Source organism: Morchella importuna (assembly GCF_003444635.1).
Source record: "Morchella importuna strain M04M26 chromosome Unknown Morimp01GS010, whole genome shotgun sequence".
NCBI classification, from domain to species: Eukaryota; Fungi; Ascomycota; class Pezizomycetes; order Pezizales; family Morchellaceae; genus Morchella; species Morchella importuna.
In genome coordinates, this window is record NW_025763407.1 from 1,017,891 (window position 1) to 1,038,974 (window position 21,084).

A 21,084-nucleotide genomic window follows, 5' to 3' on the forward strand; every position below is an offset into this window, starting at 1 on the left:
GTGACTTTTGCTGCGGCAGTACAGGACTATCTATTATTATTATTGTTTTGGTGCTTGAGACTTGTGTGTGGGGGTCGACCTGGCCTACTTATAGACAGGATGTATGTAGAATAGTGGGAGCTCTGTCAGGTTTGGAGAGCACCAATTCGCACCTGGTACCCATGGGAATCTAATAAAGACAAACAATTAACAGCTACTTAGTTTGGGATATGTATCCAGTACTTTGGGGAAGAAAATGTATGTACGTTTTCTTGACGGTTTGAGACTGAGCAATGACGGTTTGACTCGGACTTTAGGACTCAGGAGGCAAACCTGGAGTTTTTAGACCCCCTCCAAGCTAAATGTGGTACTCTCGTACATGTAAGTAAGAGGTCTACATGTATGTAAGAAGAAAGCAAGGGAATACACTGCACTCTAAGAGGCATACGGGCATACAGGCATACGGGCATACAGGCATACAGGCATACAGGCATTTGAAGGTTCGAGCTGCGTAATAATTGCCAATGATCTTGTATCAAATAGAGAGCGAGGGCCGCAGGGGGATGGGAGGGGTGAAGAAACCATACAATTGACATAGCAGTGCAAAAGCAAAACGGACTTGCCTGCTGTATGTATGCATGTACGGAATGTCATCGAAGAACTCTAAACACCAGGAACAGGAACATATGACAGCAACTCTGTCTAGATCTCCTGTCTATTTTTCTGCCTTACACTTTATGAGCAAAACAGCGCAACAAACCCAACCATACCTACTTTACAGGTGGTTGGATGGTAGGGACATGGATGTTGTGCACACAACTTCAAAAGTGGGCGATATCAGCACAAGTAGCGGGGTGGAAGCTGATTACCGATAAAGAACCCGACGATCACAGGCACATAATTCTTAACAGCTCTTGCGAGGGAGGGAGGGGTGGGCGGGCGCTGGTTCTCAGGAAGCTGTGCTGTCTGACTTTGGTCAGGATCTGGAGACCAGTACAGGAACCAGGTACCAAAAACTCCCGTACGTGTAGCGTAGAGCAAGAAAATGAGGCGTTTGTTTAGTAAGCGCAGTCACTTCGCCTCTATGATGGGGTGACATTCAGCCACATATTTGAGAATATTTATTACGCGTATGAGCACGCAACCAAAGTTTTGGGCCCATGCATGGTAGATAGTGCCTGGCTAAATCTAGGTGGGAAAGAAGTAAATATTCAGCTAACCAATTAGGAATCTAGCCCTGCATGAAAACTCAGGAGTCTAGTTATTGTTCACGATCACGCACCATATAGACTAACCTCGTATACAAAGAGACTTCTCCGATCTATTAATTTTTAGTACCAATTAATTGCGACCAAATTAACATAACTACGATTCGAGCGATATCCTGACATAAGACCCAGACACCACCTCCTCTTGAATACCAGGTTAGTCTTGTCTGGTACCATGTGCGTACTACAATTTTTTCCCCAGTTTCTAGGTCTTCGGGGCTGTAGATGGATGTTAAATATATAGGTGCAATGTAGCTAGTACAATGCGCATTAAAGAAGGCACTTCGAATAGGTAGTGCTGGTGGTAGCTCACAGTACCTTTCACGTACAAATTGTGGAGAATGTAGACAAGCCCGGTTTTGCCCAATATACGTAACTATAGTATAGTCAACTTCTGTTCAGGACTTCAACTCCCAAGACTGATCCGGAATCTGCAAATGCCGGGTCATGTTATTTCGTCCTTCAAAACTTCTCAAAACCTTATATGTACCTAAGCACCTATACAATCTGTAGCTAACATGGGTGATTGGGGCGTTTCCCGGCCGCGGATGATGCCATAGCTATCATTAACCCTCCAAATAAAGTTTATTTTCCCAGATGAAAGCTTACCAAACTAGCGGGTACCAATAGCTGTACAGTTATCAGAATACAGCTCAGAAATAGTTTCACAAAATCCGATGACATGAACTACAGAGATATGTAGGTACGCGAGTTAAAGATTCCTTTCCTTATCCAATTGCAGTTAACATTGATCTCGGAACCACAGGAGGGCCAATGATACGTCCAACTAAAAAATAAATACCAGCCAAGAGAATTGTTACCCTACCCTCTTCGAACCTACTATTACATAATACCTGGTATGCAATAAAAGAAGTGAATATGCTTGAACCCCGCGAGTCAATAGATTTTACCCCACTACGGGTGAATGTCTCTCTGGCGTTAATTTGAGTGAGCACCTGATTCTCTAGGAATCAATCAAGAAATTGTCCGAGATTCCAGCTAGGTCTTTCCACAATGCATCATAATTACGCTTCAACAGCGTTGAAATCGGTCCAGCAACTAGCTGCTAGTCCGCCCGCTCTTAAACACCACCGACCCAGCAAAGGGCCAAAGATTAGTACAGCAAGTAAGCTAAAATCAAATGTTTACAAGTGCTAGTTTGTCGACGTCGACAACACCCATCCCATCGACCCATAAACCAGCTGCAGCTAGCTAGTTGCGTTTGAACCGTGGCGCTGAAAAAAAAAAAAGGCTACCTTGCCCTGCTGCAGGCAGGTAGGCAGCCTCGGTAAAGAAAAAGCACTCCGAAGATCAGAAAAGAAAAGGTATGTAGTCTGGGGAGAAAAACGAATGAAATTCAAACGTCGTGTGGGTGTGTGGATATGTGGGTGTCACGGGAAGCACCGTTTTTCGGCTGTTTGCGCTAGAAACGGAAGTGACTTGAGGAAAGGATTAAGAAACGGACCTCACTTGATTGTGTCAACTCGTTGCGTCAACCCACGGTAGTTGTTTCGAAAAGACCCTCAAGATACATGTACCCAAATAAATTTCAAAGCTAGATATCGTGTCATGGTTTGGTGTTCCACAATCTATGACATTTTTTCAGTTGCGAAACTTATGACCTGACTACAGTAGGTACTGTGGTAAGAATGGCATATGTACCTACATACTTACCGGAGAACAGTCATTTTCTAGCAGAACTGCGTGTAGGTACTCCTGCCTGCTACCATAACCGAACATCCCTGGCCCTCTGCATAGCATAGCATAGCATAGCATAGCATAGGTACCCCAGAGCCGTAGTCGCGCATAAAATGCTAGAGTATGTGCTTCTCCCTCCATGTGAACCATGGCCGCCTCACATTGAAACCCGAGCCTCTGGTACAAGATACAAGATACAAGATACGTTTCATACCACATCGTGCGCGGCGTTCGCTGCATGAATCATACCTACTCATGTAAAGTATTGGATGGACGTCTTTTGTTTTTCGTTTTTGATTCGGCCCTCAACCAAGGTTGCGCGAATTCTGCTTCTGCTCTCCAGGCTAGATTTGGTTGTGGTTGCTGTCCGTCTAAGAGAATAGTTTGAAACTTGGACTTTGTTTAATCATGATCAATACCCGGAAACTAGGTTCTTATTCGCGGATGTGAGAATGTTTCGTTTCTAGCTAAGAAAAGGATATTGTTACATATGGCGGGCTAACTCACTGAACTTCTATGCCTCGCAGCCAGGCCGAGGAGCCTTAGGTACATGTAAGTACATAATACCCACCTGATACACGTTAGATAGGCACAAATAGGCGCCTGTGCAGAGCAGATGATTGATACATAATCGGCATCTGCTGTGCTACAGATCCGGATGCAAAAACCCCCGAGCCTCAAAAATTTCAAAAAGAAATAGAAACCACCTCTCCTCTTGAATAAAGTAGAAAAGTGGAATTCCGCACTCTAGGAATGGGCATGTACAGTCGCAACTCGATATGCCGGATTGCCAAGATTCGAAGGATTTCATACGGGATAGCAAAAAATCCGGGATAGCAAATTGATTTTGCAGTAAAAAAAAACCAAAACCCCAGAGGATTTCGTACGGGATAGCAAGGGATCCGGCGTATTAAGATCCGGCATATCGAGTTGCGACTGTATGCCTATGTCGCAATTCATCTTACTTGCAGCATACGCTGTCTATCGTGCGCAGGGAAACAATTTCGGTATGAAGGCTGCATTTATGATTTGTAGAGAGGACCTATCTAGTTCGTTCGCCCACCGGCCCGACACAAACCCCTGTCCACACATAAAGTAGGCCGTACATGGCCAGCAGCAACCACAGCCAGCAGAGATGCATAGGCGGAGGTTCCTGCATTTAGCAAATCAACGATTTTCGGTATCGATTGTGTGTGGCTGGGTTTGGAATCCGCATGCGCGGAGCATGTACGAAGTTGCTGGCCAACTACCTAATCTGAGGAAAGTACATATGTACCGTACCATGTCCTACCTGAATTCATAATGTGATTTATGGAGGACACTACGACTCTGAGATTGACTGGATGGACCTGGCTGTAATTTTGAGCGGGGTCACACACCTATGCGGGTGTGGACGACTCTTTATGTGAGGATTTTAATGTTCGCAGGGAAAGCCGATTGAAGCGCGCCTTGCGAATCATCACAAAATCTGTATGGTCGCATGGAGTCCGCTTGGTTTTGAACACGAAGAAGAGGAGTTAGAAAGATGCGGCGGGTGTGCAGAGTACATAGGTGTGGGGGAATTATGAACAGGGGTTCATGTTGGTCTAGCACGCGAGTTTGTGTGTCAGGGCTAGGGTTTAATGATGGCTGTATTCCGAAAAAAGGAAGGTTTGAGGGGAGAAGGAAAAACAAATCCAAGGCCAGAACGGTCCAAATACATATTCCCCGGTGCCTCCACCGCTTGTGATTCATTTAGGAGCTCTAGTATTCCACAATACAGGACCTGTCACTTTATTTGTATTTCTCTGCGTACTGAAGCTCGTGAGCATTCACATCCCATCACTCGGAATAACCTTATCGATAGAGACCAGGTGCATGTTCTAGAAAGACTCGACTTCTGCGGTGAGAGATGCCATGATAGTCTAGATAACATCAGCGGATGTTGTTTCTGGGATTGACCTAAATTGTTAACTCCAAGGCTGACGAAGGCTCATCACCTGAATAATCTTCTCTGCATCAATGGCTATCAACGTACTAGCCATACTCATCGGGAATGGATCACTGGCCATCACTCGCTTGTAACTAAAGTGTAGCTAAGTATTATGTGATTGCACAAGATACGTTCCTAGCCGTGACGCAAGAGCTTCAGGGGCGAAGAGAATAGGTGTATGTTAAACGAGCTTTCCCCGAGGACTGAGGACTCGACTTCTCAGTTAGAAGTGGCTATTGTAATGGGGGGGGGGGGCTTTTGTCGATCACCGCGTCGATCACCCGTAATCAGGTTTTGGGGTTACCTCCTCCACTGTGTGAAGGCATTTTCGGACGTCGTGCAAAATGCTGAAATGGCTTCTGTCAGCTATTATAATGCCGGTTAAATATTGTAATACCATGGCTACATGTATGTATTGACGTCAACAGGGGGGAGGGGGAGTACATGCTCAAATGCGGTCGTTTAGCTGTGACGTCTCAGCCGTGTTCCTGGCATTGTAAGCCGAAGGATCGCCCCGCATAATTTATGATTTTCACACGGGCCGTGTTACTTATCATGGCGAGCTTCGGGTATTATGGGTCGAGAGTTTGTATGCCTAAACTTGATAACTACATGTACATGTATATGTCATCCGCACGAATTCCCTACTCCACGATCCCAACGTCAAACAGAACCGAACGTTTTGCAATAAGTACGTTTTCCAAACCCGGTCTAGAAATTGAAAATTGATTTTACCGAAGTACATAATAATCAAGAGTAAATAATACCTGTGATGCGGCATTTTGGGTCCAGTTAAAATCCCCCGGTGGGATACGGGCCCTCAATTTTTCAACATAATCTAGGTAAAGTCAAACGATTATTCAACTAGAAGGCTGCCTTAGTTTCAAGTCAATGCTTAATCAACATGGTTCAATCAAGTTGCACAAAGCGCTTGAATTGTTTGAAGCTTACCACAGTGGTAGAGGTCTGCATTTTTACGAGAAGCCTGATCAAGCCAGGTGTTATCAATAAAGCCTGGGGGACCGACACATGTACAGTTGACCCAACCGTATGGATGAATGAAAACTCTTTATGTTCGTGCTTCTCCGGCCAAACGCTGTGGCGCCAGATGCTCGATATAGATCGAAGGGGGCAAAATCCACATTTTATCTCATATCCAAACCTTAACTTCCATACTAGTATTTACCTGTGATGAGTAATTCCGCGGATCCAGCTGAGAGCACGGACATACTTAATGACGTGTCAAAAGAAGCTTAAGGGAATCGTGGAGTTTTGAGATAGTAGTTACCACATGTATATCGACAGAAATTACTTTAGTCTTTTCTGTTACGACCATCCTTCATTGGTCTGCCCCCGAGAACCGAGTCCCTCGGTAGTCGACACGCAGTCGAGTGATAGTACATGATGCAACGTGTTCATTCCACCGTGGGGGCGAGTTCAAATACAAAGGGGAAATTCGGGACGACAGTGAGAAAGAGAAGGAGTTTATTGTAAATATAAGTCGATCATTCATCTCGAATGGAGTCGCGGGGAACCAATCCTGGTGTCATGACTGTTAGGAGTTCTTTCGCAAGGTTATACCTTGTGTTATTGGTATCACGGCGAAAAGGAGGAAGTGGTTGTTGGTCAGATGAGAGGATGATGGATGCCCCAGAAAGAGCAATATTCGCCGCCGCGTTTGCATCCCTTCCTCTAGTGGTGTGGGGGATCCTCCTTGCTGGGCATCGGGGATGGACGCATTCGACGGCCCCATGCAAACGAACGACTCGTTCCTTTCCATCAACTGTCCTACGAGCAAGATGGACTTTGGAGGAACAAAGCGGGCATGTCTTCGAAGAATTGTACTCGTTTGTAATCGCTACGTTTCCGTAGACCCTGTGTTGTTCCCGGATTTGTTTCATTTCTCGTCGAGAATGTCCTTTGATACAACTGTTGATTCCTTGCCAATGTCCAACGCAGTGGATCAGCACAGGTTTTGGCGCGTCGGGAGGAAGCTGAGCATGGGCGCGAATATGTCTCCTTTCCTGAGCAGTGATTTTGCCATACACCCTCTTCATTCGAACCTCCCGCTCCCGTTTCTCCTTTGCTAGTTTTTTCGCTGTATTTCCTCGTCTACACCACGTTTTTATCTCTCCTGCTTCTTTCTTTGGTGCTTCTTCAAAAAGGTAGTATTGTTAACAAGACCCGCGGTAATCTCGTAGGGCTTAGGAAGGAGATCGACATCGAACGCATACGGTGCACCATCAGAGCTGTCCGTAAGGGCTTGGAAGTGGTTGATACTAGCAAAGATAGATTCGAGAGTCCTCGGCACTGTAACAGAGGTCACAACAATACCTGGGTCTGTTCCGGAAAAAAATGACCTTTTGGCATGAAGAGAGATGCTCCATGATCGCTGGAAGTAGATTCATCTATTTTAGATTTCAGCAAGGTGATTGAAGAGACAACAGAACCGTTCAAGTCTTACCCTTTCTATGTAATCCTCCTTTGCAGCTTTACCTGGTGGGCTTGTATTCAGAGAGGTTGTGGTAGTACTTGTAGCCCCTGTCGCTCGCGAGGTCTTATTCAGTGTATACAACGAGCTTTTGGCACTTGCGAGTGTCCTCTTCATCTTGAAATTTCTTGCCTCAAACTTTTCAGCTGTTAGTAAATTTCAGACCCTGGATCCCACGGCAAATTCCTGACGCGTCGACCGATTTCCCGAAAATCTAGGACTCCCCGTATCAGGACCGTCGGAGTTTGGTTGAGTGTTGGCAAATTTGATACATCTTCAAGATGAAGCGTTTTCAGACGTTTTGCATGCTATCAAAGGTGTTAACATGACGAAAAACGTACTCAGTCGTAAATTAAAAGGTCAGAAATTTTAGTAGGCATTAATTGGTTGCAACGATATCCAACCATTTAATTAACACACGAGTATACAGGCCAAATTGCATTGCAACGGTACTTATTTCACTGCCAGGTTTTATTTTTTGGCCTTTATTTAAGGTTATTAGCACATTGATATACCTGTATAGCCGTAGACAGAAGCCCTTCGCTGTTTGCTACTCTCTTTCGTTCTTCCTTGTTTAGCGTAGTAATAAGCTGAGCCGAGACTGAAGGAGCCCCCGATTATGGCGGCCGGGGTGGTTGACTGTTGCTGAGGTTCCATAGAAGACAGTCTATGATTTGAAAGGCCGATTTTAAAGTACCAATAGAACACACTTTTTGGAGCGACACTGGAGTTCAACTGATTTTGTTTGGCTCTGGCTCTGATAGCAGAAACGCAAGGAAGAAACAAAAGAGACGAGATACATATAGCTACATGTAGTTACGACACGGTTACCACTTGTGACTTGTCCTGAACCGAGGTCCCGCCTTAGTTCCGTAACCACCAGTACCGCCTTGGGCTGCGTATGCGTCCTGGGCCGGTACTCATTAATGTGGCGCCTTAAGGCCTTCCTAAGTTGGCATTAGTTTTCATCATGATATATCACTCGTTGTCACTCGTGGCCACTCATCAGCATCCTCTTATAGAATTCGTTACTTATGACACCATCCCTAGCAACGTCCATCCGCGTCTCCTCCTTAAAATATCCAGCTGCTCACCATTTTCTATTAGTCAAAGAGATGAACGGTTCGAGCTCCAAGGATCTAAGGCTCGATTCACCCCCGGCACAAAATCCCCATTGTTTTCCAGAGACCCATTCTCCCGATATTCATGATTTCGGCACGGGGGACTCATATCCCTCTGCTGGAAAGCTCCCTAATCTCGACTTCACCCCCACGAATGAGGGATCGCTCCTTGGGAGTATCCATACCCGTATTGCCGCCCTTCGCACCTCCTCCGCTGACACCCAGAACCGACATTCACAAGCCGCCAACACGCTGGTCCCGGCGGAACCCGACTGGGGCGGTATGAGAACGTCCACCAAAAACTCCTTGTGGAACTCGACAGGTTTTTTCGCGGAGGGGGAGACAGCATCCCAATTGCTACGGTATAGAGAGGTCTGTGTTCTTGTCCTTGATGTGATATGAATTTTGCTTACGTTTTGTGATTGCCGTGCAGATGTTTGCTTTTCTGTCGCAGCGTCATGCTGAAGCACTCGCTTCGAATTGCTTGGACATGGCTCAGGATCTTATTCGACGTGGGCAAATATCGATAGCTGCTGTTAGAATCATAGGTCATAGAACCCAGAATCTCTATAATAATAGTGTGGCACATGGGTGTCTTGCTCGTAGTTCGAGTGAGGTTAGTATCTGGGGTTGGAAGCCCTGGCGGGAGATGGCTATGGCTGAGAAGATCAGTGAACGGAGGAGGAAAAGAGCCGCTATGGAGCGAGAGAAAATTAGGGAAAAGTCCGTGAGGAGAACCCGGCTCTACACTAAAATTGATGGCGAGACTTTATCATTGAGACATCTAGACATCGATTCCCAGAATGAGCTAGATTGTGATGGGTCTTTGGGTGGTGCAGGGTTAAGCCTATGTTCCGAGAACGTGGATTACTTTGATGACAGAAATACGTATATCTCACGCAGTAGTATAGATCAGGGGAGTTCTAAAGGCACCTCATCCTCAAAATCTAGCAAATCTGACCTAGGAAATGAAGGATCTACGGGGATCTCATCTCCAGACTTGGGTAACTATCTTCCTGGAGGTGAAGGTCCTTCAACAGATGGGGCCAGAGAACAAGAAACTAGTCCGGACGTTTCAAAAGACCAAGATGTCCCAGTAGGTTGGAAATGGCTCCCACGAACTGAGCCTGAAATCCAGTGGCATCTGCCAGTATATAACGCAGATGGTTTTGCCCTCCCCCGGAACGACGGAGGCATTGGATCGATAGCACCAACCGTTCGGAGTCCTAGTGTTGCTTACGGAGTAATACCCACAACTTCCGCTGTTGCTTACGCAGGCGATTCGTTTCTTCAAGTACAAACCATCAACGAACCATCTATGATCGGATTAAAACTCACCCCACAGATATCACCAAAATCAGTCTCCCCATATGTTTCATCTGTATCAGGAAATGAAACATACGAGTCGAGCATACCGACTGCGTCTGATATCTCTACTTCTATGTCCCTCGACTCTCCAACTTCTTTTAATAGAATACTTTTTGAGCGCAGAAGGAAACCGCCAGGGACCGATTCTAATTCGGACAGTACGGTTGGCGCCTCCAGAGCGCGCAACCACCTCAGGAAAATGAAAACTGCATTCAAGTCTATCCCCCTCACAAAGATACATTTCCCCTGGTCTAGCTCGGATGAGGAAAGCGGGGCAGGAGCTGTAGGGTTGAGCGGGGTGCAGACAGACTCCACCGATTCTTCCTTCGCTACTGGCTCAGAACAATCTTGGCCACCGGCCAACAGCATTCCTCCCGGGTTTGGCCGGGTTCCACCTCCTCCCCCACTAAGAGAGTTTATGCCCTACGTTGAACCTAGTACCCCAGAAACTCGGATACACTCCCCGCACCCCAGACTGATTGACAAGTCGCCACCACACCCTGGCATGAGAATAGACTCGATTGATACTTCTGTTTCTGGCTTTAGCACTTGGAGAGGAATGTCGATAACTAGGCACAGAGAGAGTGATCCTTTGACCAGGACAGAGAAGGAATACCAGGAACTTTTAGCATTGCTCAATGAGTTAAAACGGGAGCTACGGATGAGGAGGAGAAGGAGAGGCAAGAAAAGTAACGAAGATAAATAAGCCATGGACCGGAGTCAAGATTATCCATGGAAATAAAATAAAAAAAGGAGAAAAAAACCAGGGTTTTGTGGGGTAATGATCAGATGGCGTTTCGTAGTGAGACTAGAATTTGCATAAGTACCCGGTACCCTAGTCTCCCGGTATTCAGGGCATGGATTTTGTATTTGTATCCGTATTACGGCTATGCACCTTCGGTGCCTTGTACTGAAGTCGCTTACTACTAAGTAGGAATGAAGTTACTACCGGGATGATCCGGGCTTGCAAAAAATGTTTACCAAATACATGTGCTCTGATCCCTTGTCACATCCGAGCCCGTGATGAATACTGGCATGCTACTATGTGTTTGTTAGACTGTTAAACCTGAATAGGGAATTGACTGGTACTAGCATGTCAATGTCCAGAGCAGAACCAGTAATCCCTGCATGGTGTTATTAATAAAATAGGGTTAGGGCGCATCTCTTGCTAGCGGCTCAACCAGGGCCCAGCTTGAAGCTTCGAGGTGGCCTCAAGGAGGGCTCGGCATTCTATATAAGCCCAAAATCTCGAAACCAATATAACATACCTAAAATCAACCACGACCACTACCATCACGATTCATTGAGCAGGTCTCCCGCAATCTGCAATTGAAACCAAAGCTCAAAATGCGTCAAAACAACCTCCTCCTGCTCCTAACCTCTAGCGCGTCCGTTGCTATTGCCACAGCGCCTCGTGGGGTTTCTCCTGAAGGTAGCTAACTATATACTCACAGTTAGTAATTCAATAACATGCTAAAAACTAATTCTATGGCACAGATGCGCGCCTCTACGCAGGTAGCGCCTTCACCTGCCTTACACACCCATCCATAACTATTCCCACCTCCCAAGTCAACGACGACTTCTGCGACTGCCCCGATGGCAGCGATGAGCCGGGCACCAGCGCCTGCGCACACCTTCCCCATAGCGCGCTCGCCATCCGAGGCTTCCACTGCCGTAACGAACAGCATACCCCGGCATTCCTCCCTCTGTCGCGCGTCAATGACGGTGTCTGCGATTATGAGATCTGCTGTGATGGCAGCGATGAATACGCGCACGTCGGCGGGGTTTCGTGTAAGAACCGGTGTGCGGAGATCGGGATCGCCGCAAGGAAGCTCCAGGCCGAGCGGGAGAGGCTGAGAGGTGATGGAGTTAAAGGGTGGGCAGAACTGGTGAAAAAGGCGCAGATCATGAGGAAAGAGGCCGAGGATGAGGTGAAGACAACAGAGGTGAAAATTGAGGGAATTGAGGGGAAGGTAAAGGGGCTTGAGAGGGAGCTGAGGGATGCTGAGGAGAAAGAGAGACGACGAGTGGTTAGGGCACCCAAAGAGGGGGAGGGTGGAAAGGTGGGTGTTCTAGTTGGGACGGCCAAAGAGAGGAGTGAGGAATTGAGAGCCGGGCTAGAGAAGGTGAGAGAAGAGAGGGATGCGGCATTAGAGAGGTTGAAGAAAGCCGAAGGAATTCTGGCCGCGCTGAAGGAGGGGTATAACCCCAACTTCAACGATGAGGGCGTCAAGACCGCCGTCAGGGCGTGGGAGGAGTACCTTGCACAGGAAGAGACTTCCACAAAGCTCAATGATGCCGAAGAGAGGGACCTAGACGACCTTCTGGGTGAAGATCCAGTCGACTGGGACGAGTTCCTCGAGGTCGACGAGCCGCAGAGTGATCGTAAGCATAACAATCTTCCGACTTGAGCATGTGAACAGTTACTGATTAGAGCTCCGGATAGTCTACAATATCGAAGCCTACCTCCCGGAGAGCATTAAAGTCTGGGTTCATGACAAGCTCCACGACTTCCGCCAAATTCTCGTCGAGAATGGCATCCTTGCCCCAGCCCCAGACACCCCCGGCATAGAGTCTAAAGCTGTCAATGCCGCCCGTGCCGCGCTCAAAACCGCCGAGTCCGAAGAACGCAATAACCGCGCGCGCCTCACCGCCTTGAACGACGATCTCAACACGGCCTATGGCCACAATGACGTCTTCCGCCCGCTTAAGGGAGAGTGTATTGACGCTGACGTGGGTGAATACAAGTATGAGTTCTGCTTCCATGGAAAGGCTCACCAGAAATCGCTTAAGGACTCGTCGAGCACGTCGCTGGGTAGCTTTGCGCGTATTGAGTATACAACGCCGGAGGATGTTGGTGGCCAGCATGGGTTATTTGATGCTGGGTGGGAGGAGGCTCATGAAGAGGGCCTCAGTGGTGTAGTATTGAAGTATGATAATGGGCAACAGTGCTGGAATGGGCCAAAGAGGAGTGTCAATGTCGAGCTCTATTGCAGCGCAGTGAATGAGCTCAGGAGTGTGCGGGAAGAGGAGAAGTGTGTATATAGGTTTGAGGTCGGAACGCCCGCTGTATGTGGTGATAGGGTGGAGGATGCTAAGGGGGAGTCTATGGAGGAGAGGGTGAGGGATGAGTTGTAGGTTATTTAGATACCTTCTCCGTGAAAGGTGGGGCTATTTACATGGTTTTGCTTTCTTGCACGTTTTTTTTTTTTTTTTAGCTTGTCTTGTTGCTGTATACCAGATCGGACATTCTATATTGTGCGATACAAGATGAAAAAAATAGATTCCGTTGCGGTTCCTTATCTTTATTCAGGTCATATGTACGTATTAGCGGGCCGAAAGTCGAACCTCTTCCCTATGGTTAACTGGCGATAGCTATCCATCTCCTATAGCTAGGGCCGACTTAGCTTTAATCACAGACTATCACCCGGCAAATACGAATGTCCGTTTTTGCTTTTTTTTGATTCATTAATTAATGTCCGTTTTTGCGGTCTTGAACCTCTAGTAGTAGATCCGTACGTAAGAAGATATTCTGAAAGCCGGCCCCGCGTGGACTTTGCAAAGTGGGTTGCGGATGTATACTAGGGCCGGTAACGACATATAGGAGTTCATCCGCTGACTGACTCTTTTCCCCCTCTGTTCGTCACAGCAATACAATACAGTGCTAGTGATTCGCCAAGAGCCTTGGGAAAACTGATTCGGCAACCTATTGAGAGCCCCCCAGCGGTATGCAGAGTCGACACCCAACAAGAAGTAAGTGGGCGTCCCCACCAACTGTACGTAGCTGACCGTTTCGAGCTCCCATAAAATATATGTGAGACGACAGATATGACAAGGTTATAATTTCGCTTCATTTTTAGGTGCAGGCCTCTACTCAAGGGGTTTATAGGCTTCAAGAGTAAGCGGAGTTTATTATAGCGGCTTGTAGTAAAAATTAGTTCTAGGTAACCGGCGGTTGTATTTAGTCCATGAATTATCACTCGATCGTGGAGGTACTAAGGAAGGTGCCAAAAATAGGGAGGAACCCGAAGGAACAGGGTGCATGGAAAAACAGAAAGCGGAAAAAGAAAGAAAAGACGGAGCTAGATAGATGGAAGACATAGATATAGAAGACTAAGACCCACAGGAACCGATTCAACTCAGGGTGGAAGCAGTAATAAAATGCCAACATGGTAGGGACCGGGAAACTCGGAAGAAAAAAATGGTTGTACAGCGACAGGTAATAAGTGATGGAACGCCCTGAGAGTACAAACACCAAATGTTGGTGGCGTTTTACCAAAACAGGTATTGCTCTGTTCCATCACTTATTACCCACCGCTGTACAGTGGATCTAAGCGGGATTCGAGCCCGGTACCTGCTGCCGCCATAAGTTTCCTAAACCAGGTGCATATACCACTATACAAACAGAACTCGAAGGACTGTGCGCTGAGGGAGATGGTAAGCGCACACATAGACGTAGCATCCACGGATGTGGAGGGGGTATAGCCATGTCTGTCGTGGGAGAAGAATACCCCAATCTTTGCAACTGGCGGCTTCGTTACAGCATACATAATATTCTGCACGGTCCAATAGTCGCAAGGAGAAAATGTGCTCCGAATTTTGAAGTTGCCATAGGCTGCTGGTAGGAGTATGACGCGAGAAGGCATAGGGGGTGGGTGTGTCAACTTCAGAGGAACTTTTTTTGTATGGGAATTAGAGAAAATTCCACCGTTGGGCTAGGCGCTAGTACCATTATTGGAGTAGATCTCCCAATTTCTATAGATTGATTGGCTGCAAACGCTGAAGTTTACACACCTACCCTCTATAGCTTCTCGAGCCATAGATTGTCTGGGAATCCAAAAAGATGGCATTCATCACGTAAGCTTTTTGCTGTTTCCTTCCTTCTATTTTCTCTTTCATTTTACAAAATGGGCACAAAGTTCTATCTGTGGATTTAGTTCACTTCTTCTTGTCTCCGAGTGGCTTATAGCTACACTCTTGATCCCAACCACCGCCCAGCCCTGATAGTCAAGAGGGCTATCGATATACTGCGTCCAGGATCTTTGCACGCACTCAATAATATTGATTTTATCGTTTGCATCTCCTCTTCCCACTCAATATCACCCTTCTCCCGTCCACTATCAACCATAGCTTCCCCACAACCTCCTTTCCCTTGAAGTAATAGCCATCAACACTTCCCCTATATACGTACATAGTTGGCTCTTGAAATCGCTAATCTCTGTTCGGTCTGGGACTCTAGTACAGCGGTGGCTAATAAGTGATCAGACAGAACGCCACCAAAATACGCGTTTGCAGGCAAAATTGTGGCTAGGTCGTCCGATGACTTAATACCCACCGCTGTACAACCCGGTAGGATATTTTCTTCTGTTTACTTCTTGCATTTCTCTCTGGGTGACTGGACCGGACGGAATTTTTTTGATATAATAAAGCTTTAGCAAGTAGGTATTTATTCTGATTTTCCTTTTCTGGGATTTGGCACGATTCCCGCTAACTATGCGCACATATAGTGTCACCCATGATCCTGGAGGTAGCGAGGTAAGACATTAGGTTTTTAATACACATTTTCTTGACAATTCCCATCCATGGCCTATATAGGCGGGCACCACGCAAAAGTTGATGGCTAGATTGGAGAGCGAGTGAGATCATATGATTGGAGCAAGTGAAACCGTACAAATATTACTGGCCAGATTAAAGGAGGGCGAGTGAGACCATATTATTGGAGTGAGAGATGCTGGTTGGAACTCGAGAGCTTGGTGCACCAGAGAAAGGAAATGTCGGTGCAGATAGTTATCTAACCACTACTTACAGCACTTGTTCGTTGTGGCCTCGCGACGATCAACCCACCGGTGAGCGTATTTTCCACAATACCTAGGAACTTCACGTAAAAGGAACTTGATATGTAAGTTTGGGGCTGTAATTCACCGGACGACCCCCTGAGAAAAGATCTCCCTTTTACATAAAATATCACCCGTTAAGTTTCCATTTGTTCGCTGGCAAAACCATCTAACCCATTTTACCCCCGTGCCGCCTAGCATGCTGGTTGACCGGCCGAGGAGTATGATGTATGCTGCACACATTGATATATAAGAGCTTAAGGCCCGTTTAGATACCGAGGGGGAATTAGAACCCCGTCTAATAACGGCTGCGTCAGGCGAGTTTAAATGGAGAATTGTTTAAAATGGAGTTTGGATCATTTTGGGTCAGTTATGATATTGGTTGCTAAGTGGGTATTTTGGTGGGCTTTGACTTTAGAGCCCTAACAGAGCCGAAAAGAAAAAAAGAAAAGAAAAAAAAAAAAAAAAGACGGACGAACACAAACCTTTTTGGCAAAACGGAGTTACGGGAGAAAATCGGAACTGAGTTATGTCATTACCACATAAACTTGACCACGAAACTCCGTTTCAACGGGGTAGCTCCAAATGGGGTATTGAAGCTGGGATATTACTCTTATCAGTGATAATGCACGTTTCACAGTACTAGTGACTGGTTCAGGAACTTAAATGTAGTTCTCATGCATGGCAAGTAGGTATCTAATATCAACAAGTGAAAGTGGTAAAAAGTCTCAATTAACAGCACGCGATGAAGCAGCTTACACACTAACACTGGATATCATACTTTCTTCCAATCCTGATTACATCGATGCTCCGGGCGACTATTCATTAAAGTAAAGGTCCCCGGATACACTCTTTTGAGAGTCCAGCTACACGATACGAGTCGCATAGTCCTTTTACAAAGGTTGTCGTTTCAGTAAAGTGTGGCTTATCTGGAGCACCCGTACCTGCAGGAGATAAGGAGATAACCGCATGTGCATTTGCTACTGGATTTCAGTGCGTCATACAACGTACGACTTCAACATGTTCATCCCATCTTTGGTGTAGCCGATACACTTCCTTGGTAGTTGGGTTTTTATAGCGAATTCTAGTTGATATGATACTTTACAAGGGTTAGGTCCCATGCACAAAGGATTAATTGACTGGGGACGAAGTCTCAATTTACAGAAAAGAAGGCAAAACAGACCACAGTGATGTTGGATAATGATAACGCGCGAGGTTATTAGTCTGTATAATCGAAACTTGGGGCTCTAGAGGTTGTCGATGTATAGAGATTTCTCAAACGCGGGGTTTTGAATGAGAGAGAATCTGGATGGTTTAATCAGTTCGCTTTGGATGATTTCCCGCTCTCACTGCCTCTTCAATCTCTCGTTTGGATGAAGACTATGAGACGAGATATCTCCTGTATCCGATTTTTAAAACAGAGTTTTCTGAGTGGACTCTTGTAGATATAGAGGACGCATTCTACTTTGGATTTGGATGAATGACCCGTAATGAGAAAGTACTAGCCAGTTGACAAACTAGGTGGTCAGTATAATTAAAGAAGAGAGATGAGTGAAGATAGAAAATGGCCGTACATATTAGGTGGTAAAAAGTAAACACATGTAATCGTGAGCAGCATAGACGCCTTTAGGGCTAACCCAAGAAAGATGAGATCTTGAGAGGCAACAGTTGAATAGGATAGAAAACAAGGGTTATCTTGAGACGGCATTCACGAGGGCTTCTGATGTTGACGCACAGATAATACACCCAGTGAGAATTCGAGCAAAGTCAGTGGGTGTGCGTCTCTACAGCATGCCAGTACTAGTAAAGTACATAAACCATCCAAGTTTTATTTACTCTAAATGAGCCGTATGATCCTACCGGCGTGCCCAAGGCGGGTCTTAAGATTTTCATATGATCGCCCTTCAATGTTAAGGCATCCAATGAGACCTAACAAAAGTTCTAGACTTCCACTAGAGAGCAAAGCATTAGCTGCACTGTACTCGCGTTCGATCATGGAGTCGTCGGATGTCGTTGCAAATAAATCACTACTAAAAAAAAAAACCGGGGACTTAATGAATGCATGTGTAGATGATCAACAAAAGTGTTCGTTCTTTGGGACGCCACGTCAGTGAGTTGGTTTCGTGCTAGAATCTGTAAACAGAGCATGAAAGATATAATACCTCGTGATTTTCTGCTGGAAACTGCGGGTCCATTTCATGCTTACAGGGATCTATTGTCCCCTATCACTCAAATGCTGGACTTTATAGTGGCTGAAACTCATTTTGTTAACACAACTGGTCTGTGGGAGCTGTGTCTCTGCACATTCATGCCCTCTCACTCGTTGTATCCCAATGACTTTGGGGGGGGATCCCTAGACAAAGAAGTGAGAGAATGAGAATTGTTAGACTTGTTTTAGTGCACGACAAATTAGTCTTTTAAGAATGATTCGTCCATGGTCAACCTTATATTCTCAGCGCAAAATATGTGTGGATATTAAAGGAATTCGAAAAGGCCTTATCAGCACTATAATACCGAGTATGTATGTATTCAGCCTTCTAATCTCATTGATTTGAGAGATCAAGCTACACCACGGGCTGGAAGTGAAAGACCCGGTAAGGGTTGCAGTCTTATTCCTCGTTTTCACGACACCTAACAGGACAGGTAGTAACAACTAATCCATCCTCTTAGATGATCGGTAAACCAAGCCCTCAACTTCACGCCATCTTCTCGCGGCAAGGTTTCGTATCTAAAATATGGCAGGCCGATTCAAAAACAGTTGGCATGACAAAAGATTGAACGCGATTAAAGATAGGTGAATCCATCTCTCTCTCTCTTTTTTTTTTCTTTCCAGAGACCTTTACTTCTCGCGTCTTGGAAACAACAAGTATTTCTGTTTTTTGTGCCACGGGGCGCTGCTAAATCGGGAGATTGTGTGATGATCGCTTGTATGTTTTGTAAGTTGCGTACGCACACACATGTGCGTACATTATGTATGTAGTATACACTCTACACAAACTTCCACCCGGATAACAGCCCCGCTATCAGACACTTAAACTTCGTGGAAGTTGAATTCAAGTAGATTTTTTTTTTTTTGGGGGGGGGGTAGGGGAGTAAAAAGTTTGAGCGATAGCGCTGAAGTTAAGCTCTTCCTGGCTATAATCAAGCACTGTCCCCTATAAGTCTTCATGTTGATTTAGATTTTGACAATAACCTATTATATGTAGGTTATGGACGCTGCCCATCACGTACTTGTTGACAATACTTTAGGGCGTACGTGATCGATCGATCCTAATAGTGCAAGGTCGCGCAAGTGAACCAAGGTGACTGCTCACACGGTCACGGCCCAACCGGCCGTTTCCGCGTTCGGCTCGCTGAATCTCTAGTAGATATGATACGATGTACCGAAGGCATCCATAGAGAGCCCTCCCCCTCGGAGATGCATGCACGGCGCGAAAATTTGGGAGGGAATTTCTTTTTTGAAAGGAGTATCCAAATGATGCCAGAAGTAAACAATCCCGGATGCCAGCTATTCGCCCCTGTACGCTTGAAACAGACAGATATAAAACGTCATGTATGTATGTCAAGCCTGGATTTTTCCATCAATAGGATTTTCAGCGATCCACCAGGTTTTGAACCTCAGCTCCGAATTGTTCGCCAACTGAGAAAGCGGTACGAAAACACTTGAGGATTCCCGTAAGAAGACCCAATTTATTGCAACTCCATTTTATCTCGGTGATAGCTTCTAGCGGCTATGAGAAACTTCCCTTGGGTCACAGAGGTTTGACTGTGTGTGGAATGTATAAAAAACGAGTGATATCGTGTGGCATGACCTGTCATACTGTTGTCAAAGTAGGGCAATATGTCGTTTGAGATTCAAAACCAGGTTTTAGGGCCTTGATTATTGGCATAGTACGCAGAAAAACTAATGTGCAGAACTACAAGCCTAGCATAATAGACACATCAGCTCAAGCCATAAGAGAAGTAGCCAACGAAACAGATGCTTTTCAACCTCAAACCATGCTATCTGCAACATTCCGTCTCCCACTCTCGAAAGATGGTGTGCAGTAAAATCAGAAGCCAAGGTAAACGCAAGAAAAATTTGTTAAATTCCACCTATCTGGAGCGCGAGATAATGTCGAGTAAAGCCGTGGAATTCGCCTATTTGCGATATGAAATATGTGAAGTAAGTGCAATCGCAAAATGGGAGCTACGAGTGAAATATTGCTCTTCGTGCCATCGATTGTTATCTCGAAATTTGGTTCGAATTTATTATTATGGTCGAAGTCCGTCTTCTCAAAGAAACTTATTACCAAGCTTAGCGAGTAGAAAGCCCTCAAGGATCTGGCATCAAGGTTTGCTAATGATAATCGGCACTCATTAGTTAGCACCCCAGGATTTATCTTGTTTCTAGCTCGTATCTCTAGGATCGTCAAAGCGCAGAATATCCTCGCACCACAAACTTGAGTGGAAAGATTATGCTGATCGTTTGGAGGTTACTTACATAATTTTAGAATTAATGAACCTCGCCATTTGTGTGCCTCTGATAACCTCACTTACGGTTGGGGAGCTTTAGGAATATCAGCCACCTATCATGTAAAGGATTTTCACGCCAATCGAGAAAGTCGCCCTCAAGAGGGCTATGCAGAAACAAATCTCCAATATGAGACGGTTCAAATCAGCAAAGTGGGTCAAACCCTTCCCCAGAATTTTCTTGGGATATTTCTTCAGATTGCGGTACTATCCATTCTCCGGGAGCGTACTTGAGAATAGTGGGCTATCCAGGAGAGCTTGGAGAGTCTGTGGATTTAGGCAAATTCTTTTTGCACATCCCTAGTAACCTTTAAGGTTCCGCAGATAACAGGCGAAAAGATAGTATTGCACTTTGCTTTTCTCGAGATGTTTCGCTTGTGGGTCCCATTTGTTCCTGGGATAGGAGTTCCAGATTCTCAAATGAAGCAGTAATGCAAAAAAGATAAAGTATCTCGATCTAAACTTGGAAAGATATTAGTATTAGTTCAAGCTGCAAGATGACACTGTGTGCGAAGATGGCTTTCCAAATTTTTGAATAATTTTAGATTAGGGCGGTTGAGATATTCACAAGACTCTCACCCAAATAGTACCGGAATTCTAATCAGAGAATGAATAGATTCGGCTCACAGAGTACTTGCCAGAGTTGCCATCTACTTCATAGCCCCGAGTTGAGCTCTCAATTATTTGTCCGAGGCCAGATAGGCAAAGTTGAGCCTGATAATATCATCTCCGCTTGCAGCAAACATAATTCCGAGAAAGTGTCATATAGATAGTTCCATGTATCAAACACTGAAGTTAAAGGTTCTACTGTACCAGAAAGCGTAGTTGTGAGACTATCTAG

At 45.7% G+C, this 21,084-nt stretch overlaps 3 protein-coding genes across 3 annotated transcripts; 2 read left to right on the plus strand and 1 right to left on the minus strand.

Annotated features, from left to right (window-relative positions):
• Positions 1-6,422: 6,422 nt before the first annotated feature.
• Positions 6,423-7,525, minus strand: LAJ45_04366 (uncharacterized protein; the record flags this gene model as incomplete). Its single annotated transcript, XM_046113946.1, has 4 exons — positions 6,423-7,015; positions 7,102-7,196; positions 7,252-7,325; positions 7,382-7,525. The coding sequence occupies 4 exons, from the start codon at positions 7,523-7,525 to the stop codon at positions 6,423-6,425; spliced, it is 906 nt and encodes a 301-aa protein (XP_045973048.1).
• Positions 7,526-8,523: 998 nt separating this feature from the next.
• Positions 8,524-10,603, plus strand: LAJ45_04367 (uncharacterized protein; the record flags this gene model as incomplete). The annotated part of the gene is made up of 2 exons (XM_046113947.1): positions 8,524-8,901; positions 8,963-10,603. The coding sequence occupies 2 exons, from the start codon at positions 8,524-8,526 to the stop codon at positions 10,601-10,603; spliced, it is 2,019 nt and encodes a 672-aa protein (XP_045973049.1).
• Positions 10,604-11,244: 641 nt separating this feature from the next.
• Positions 11,245-13,035, plus strand: LAJ45_04368 (uncharacterized protein; the record flags this gene model as incomplete). The annotated part of the gene is made up of 3 exons (XM_046113948.1): positions 11,245-11,329; positions 11,395-12,282; positions 12,344-13,035. 3 exons carry the CDS (start codon positions 11,245-11,247, stop codon positions 13,033-13,035), a joined length of 1,665 nt encoding a protein of 554 aa, XP_045973050.1.
• Positions 13,036-21,084: the final 8,049 nt, after the last annotated feature.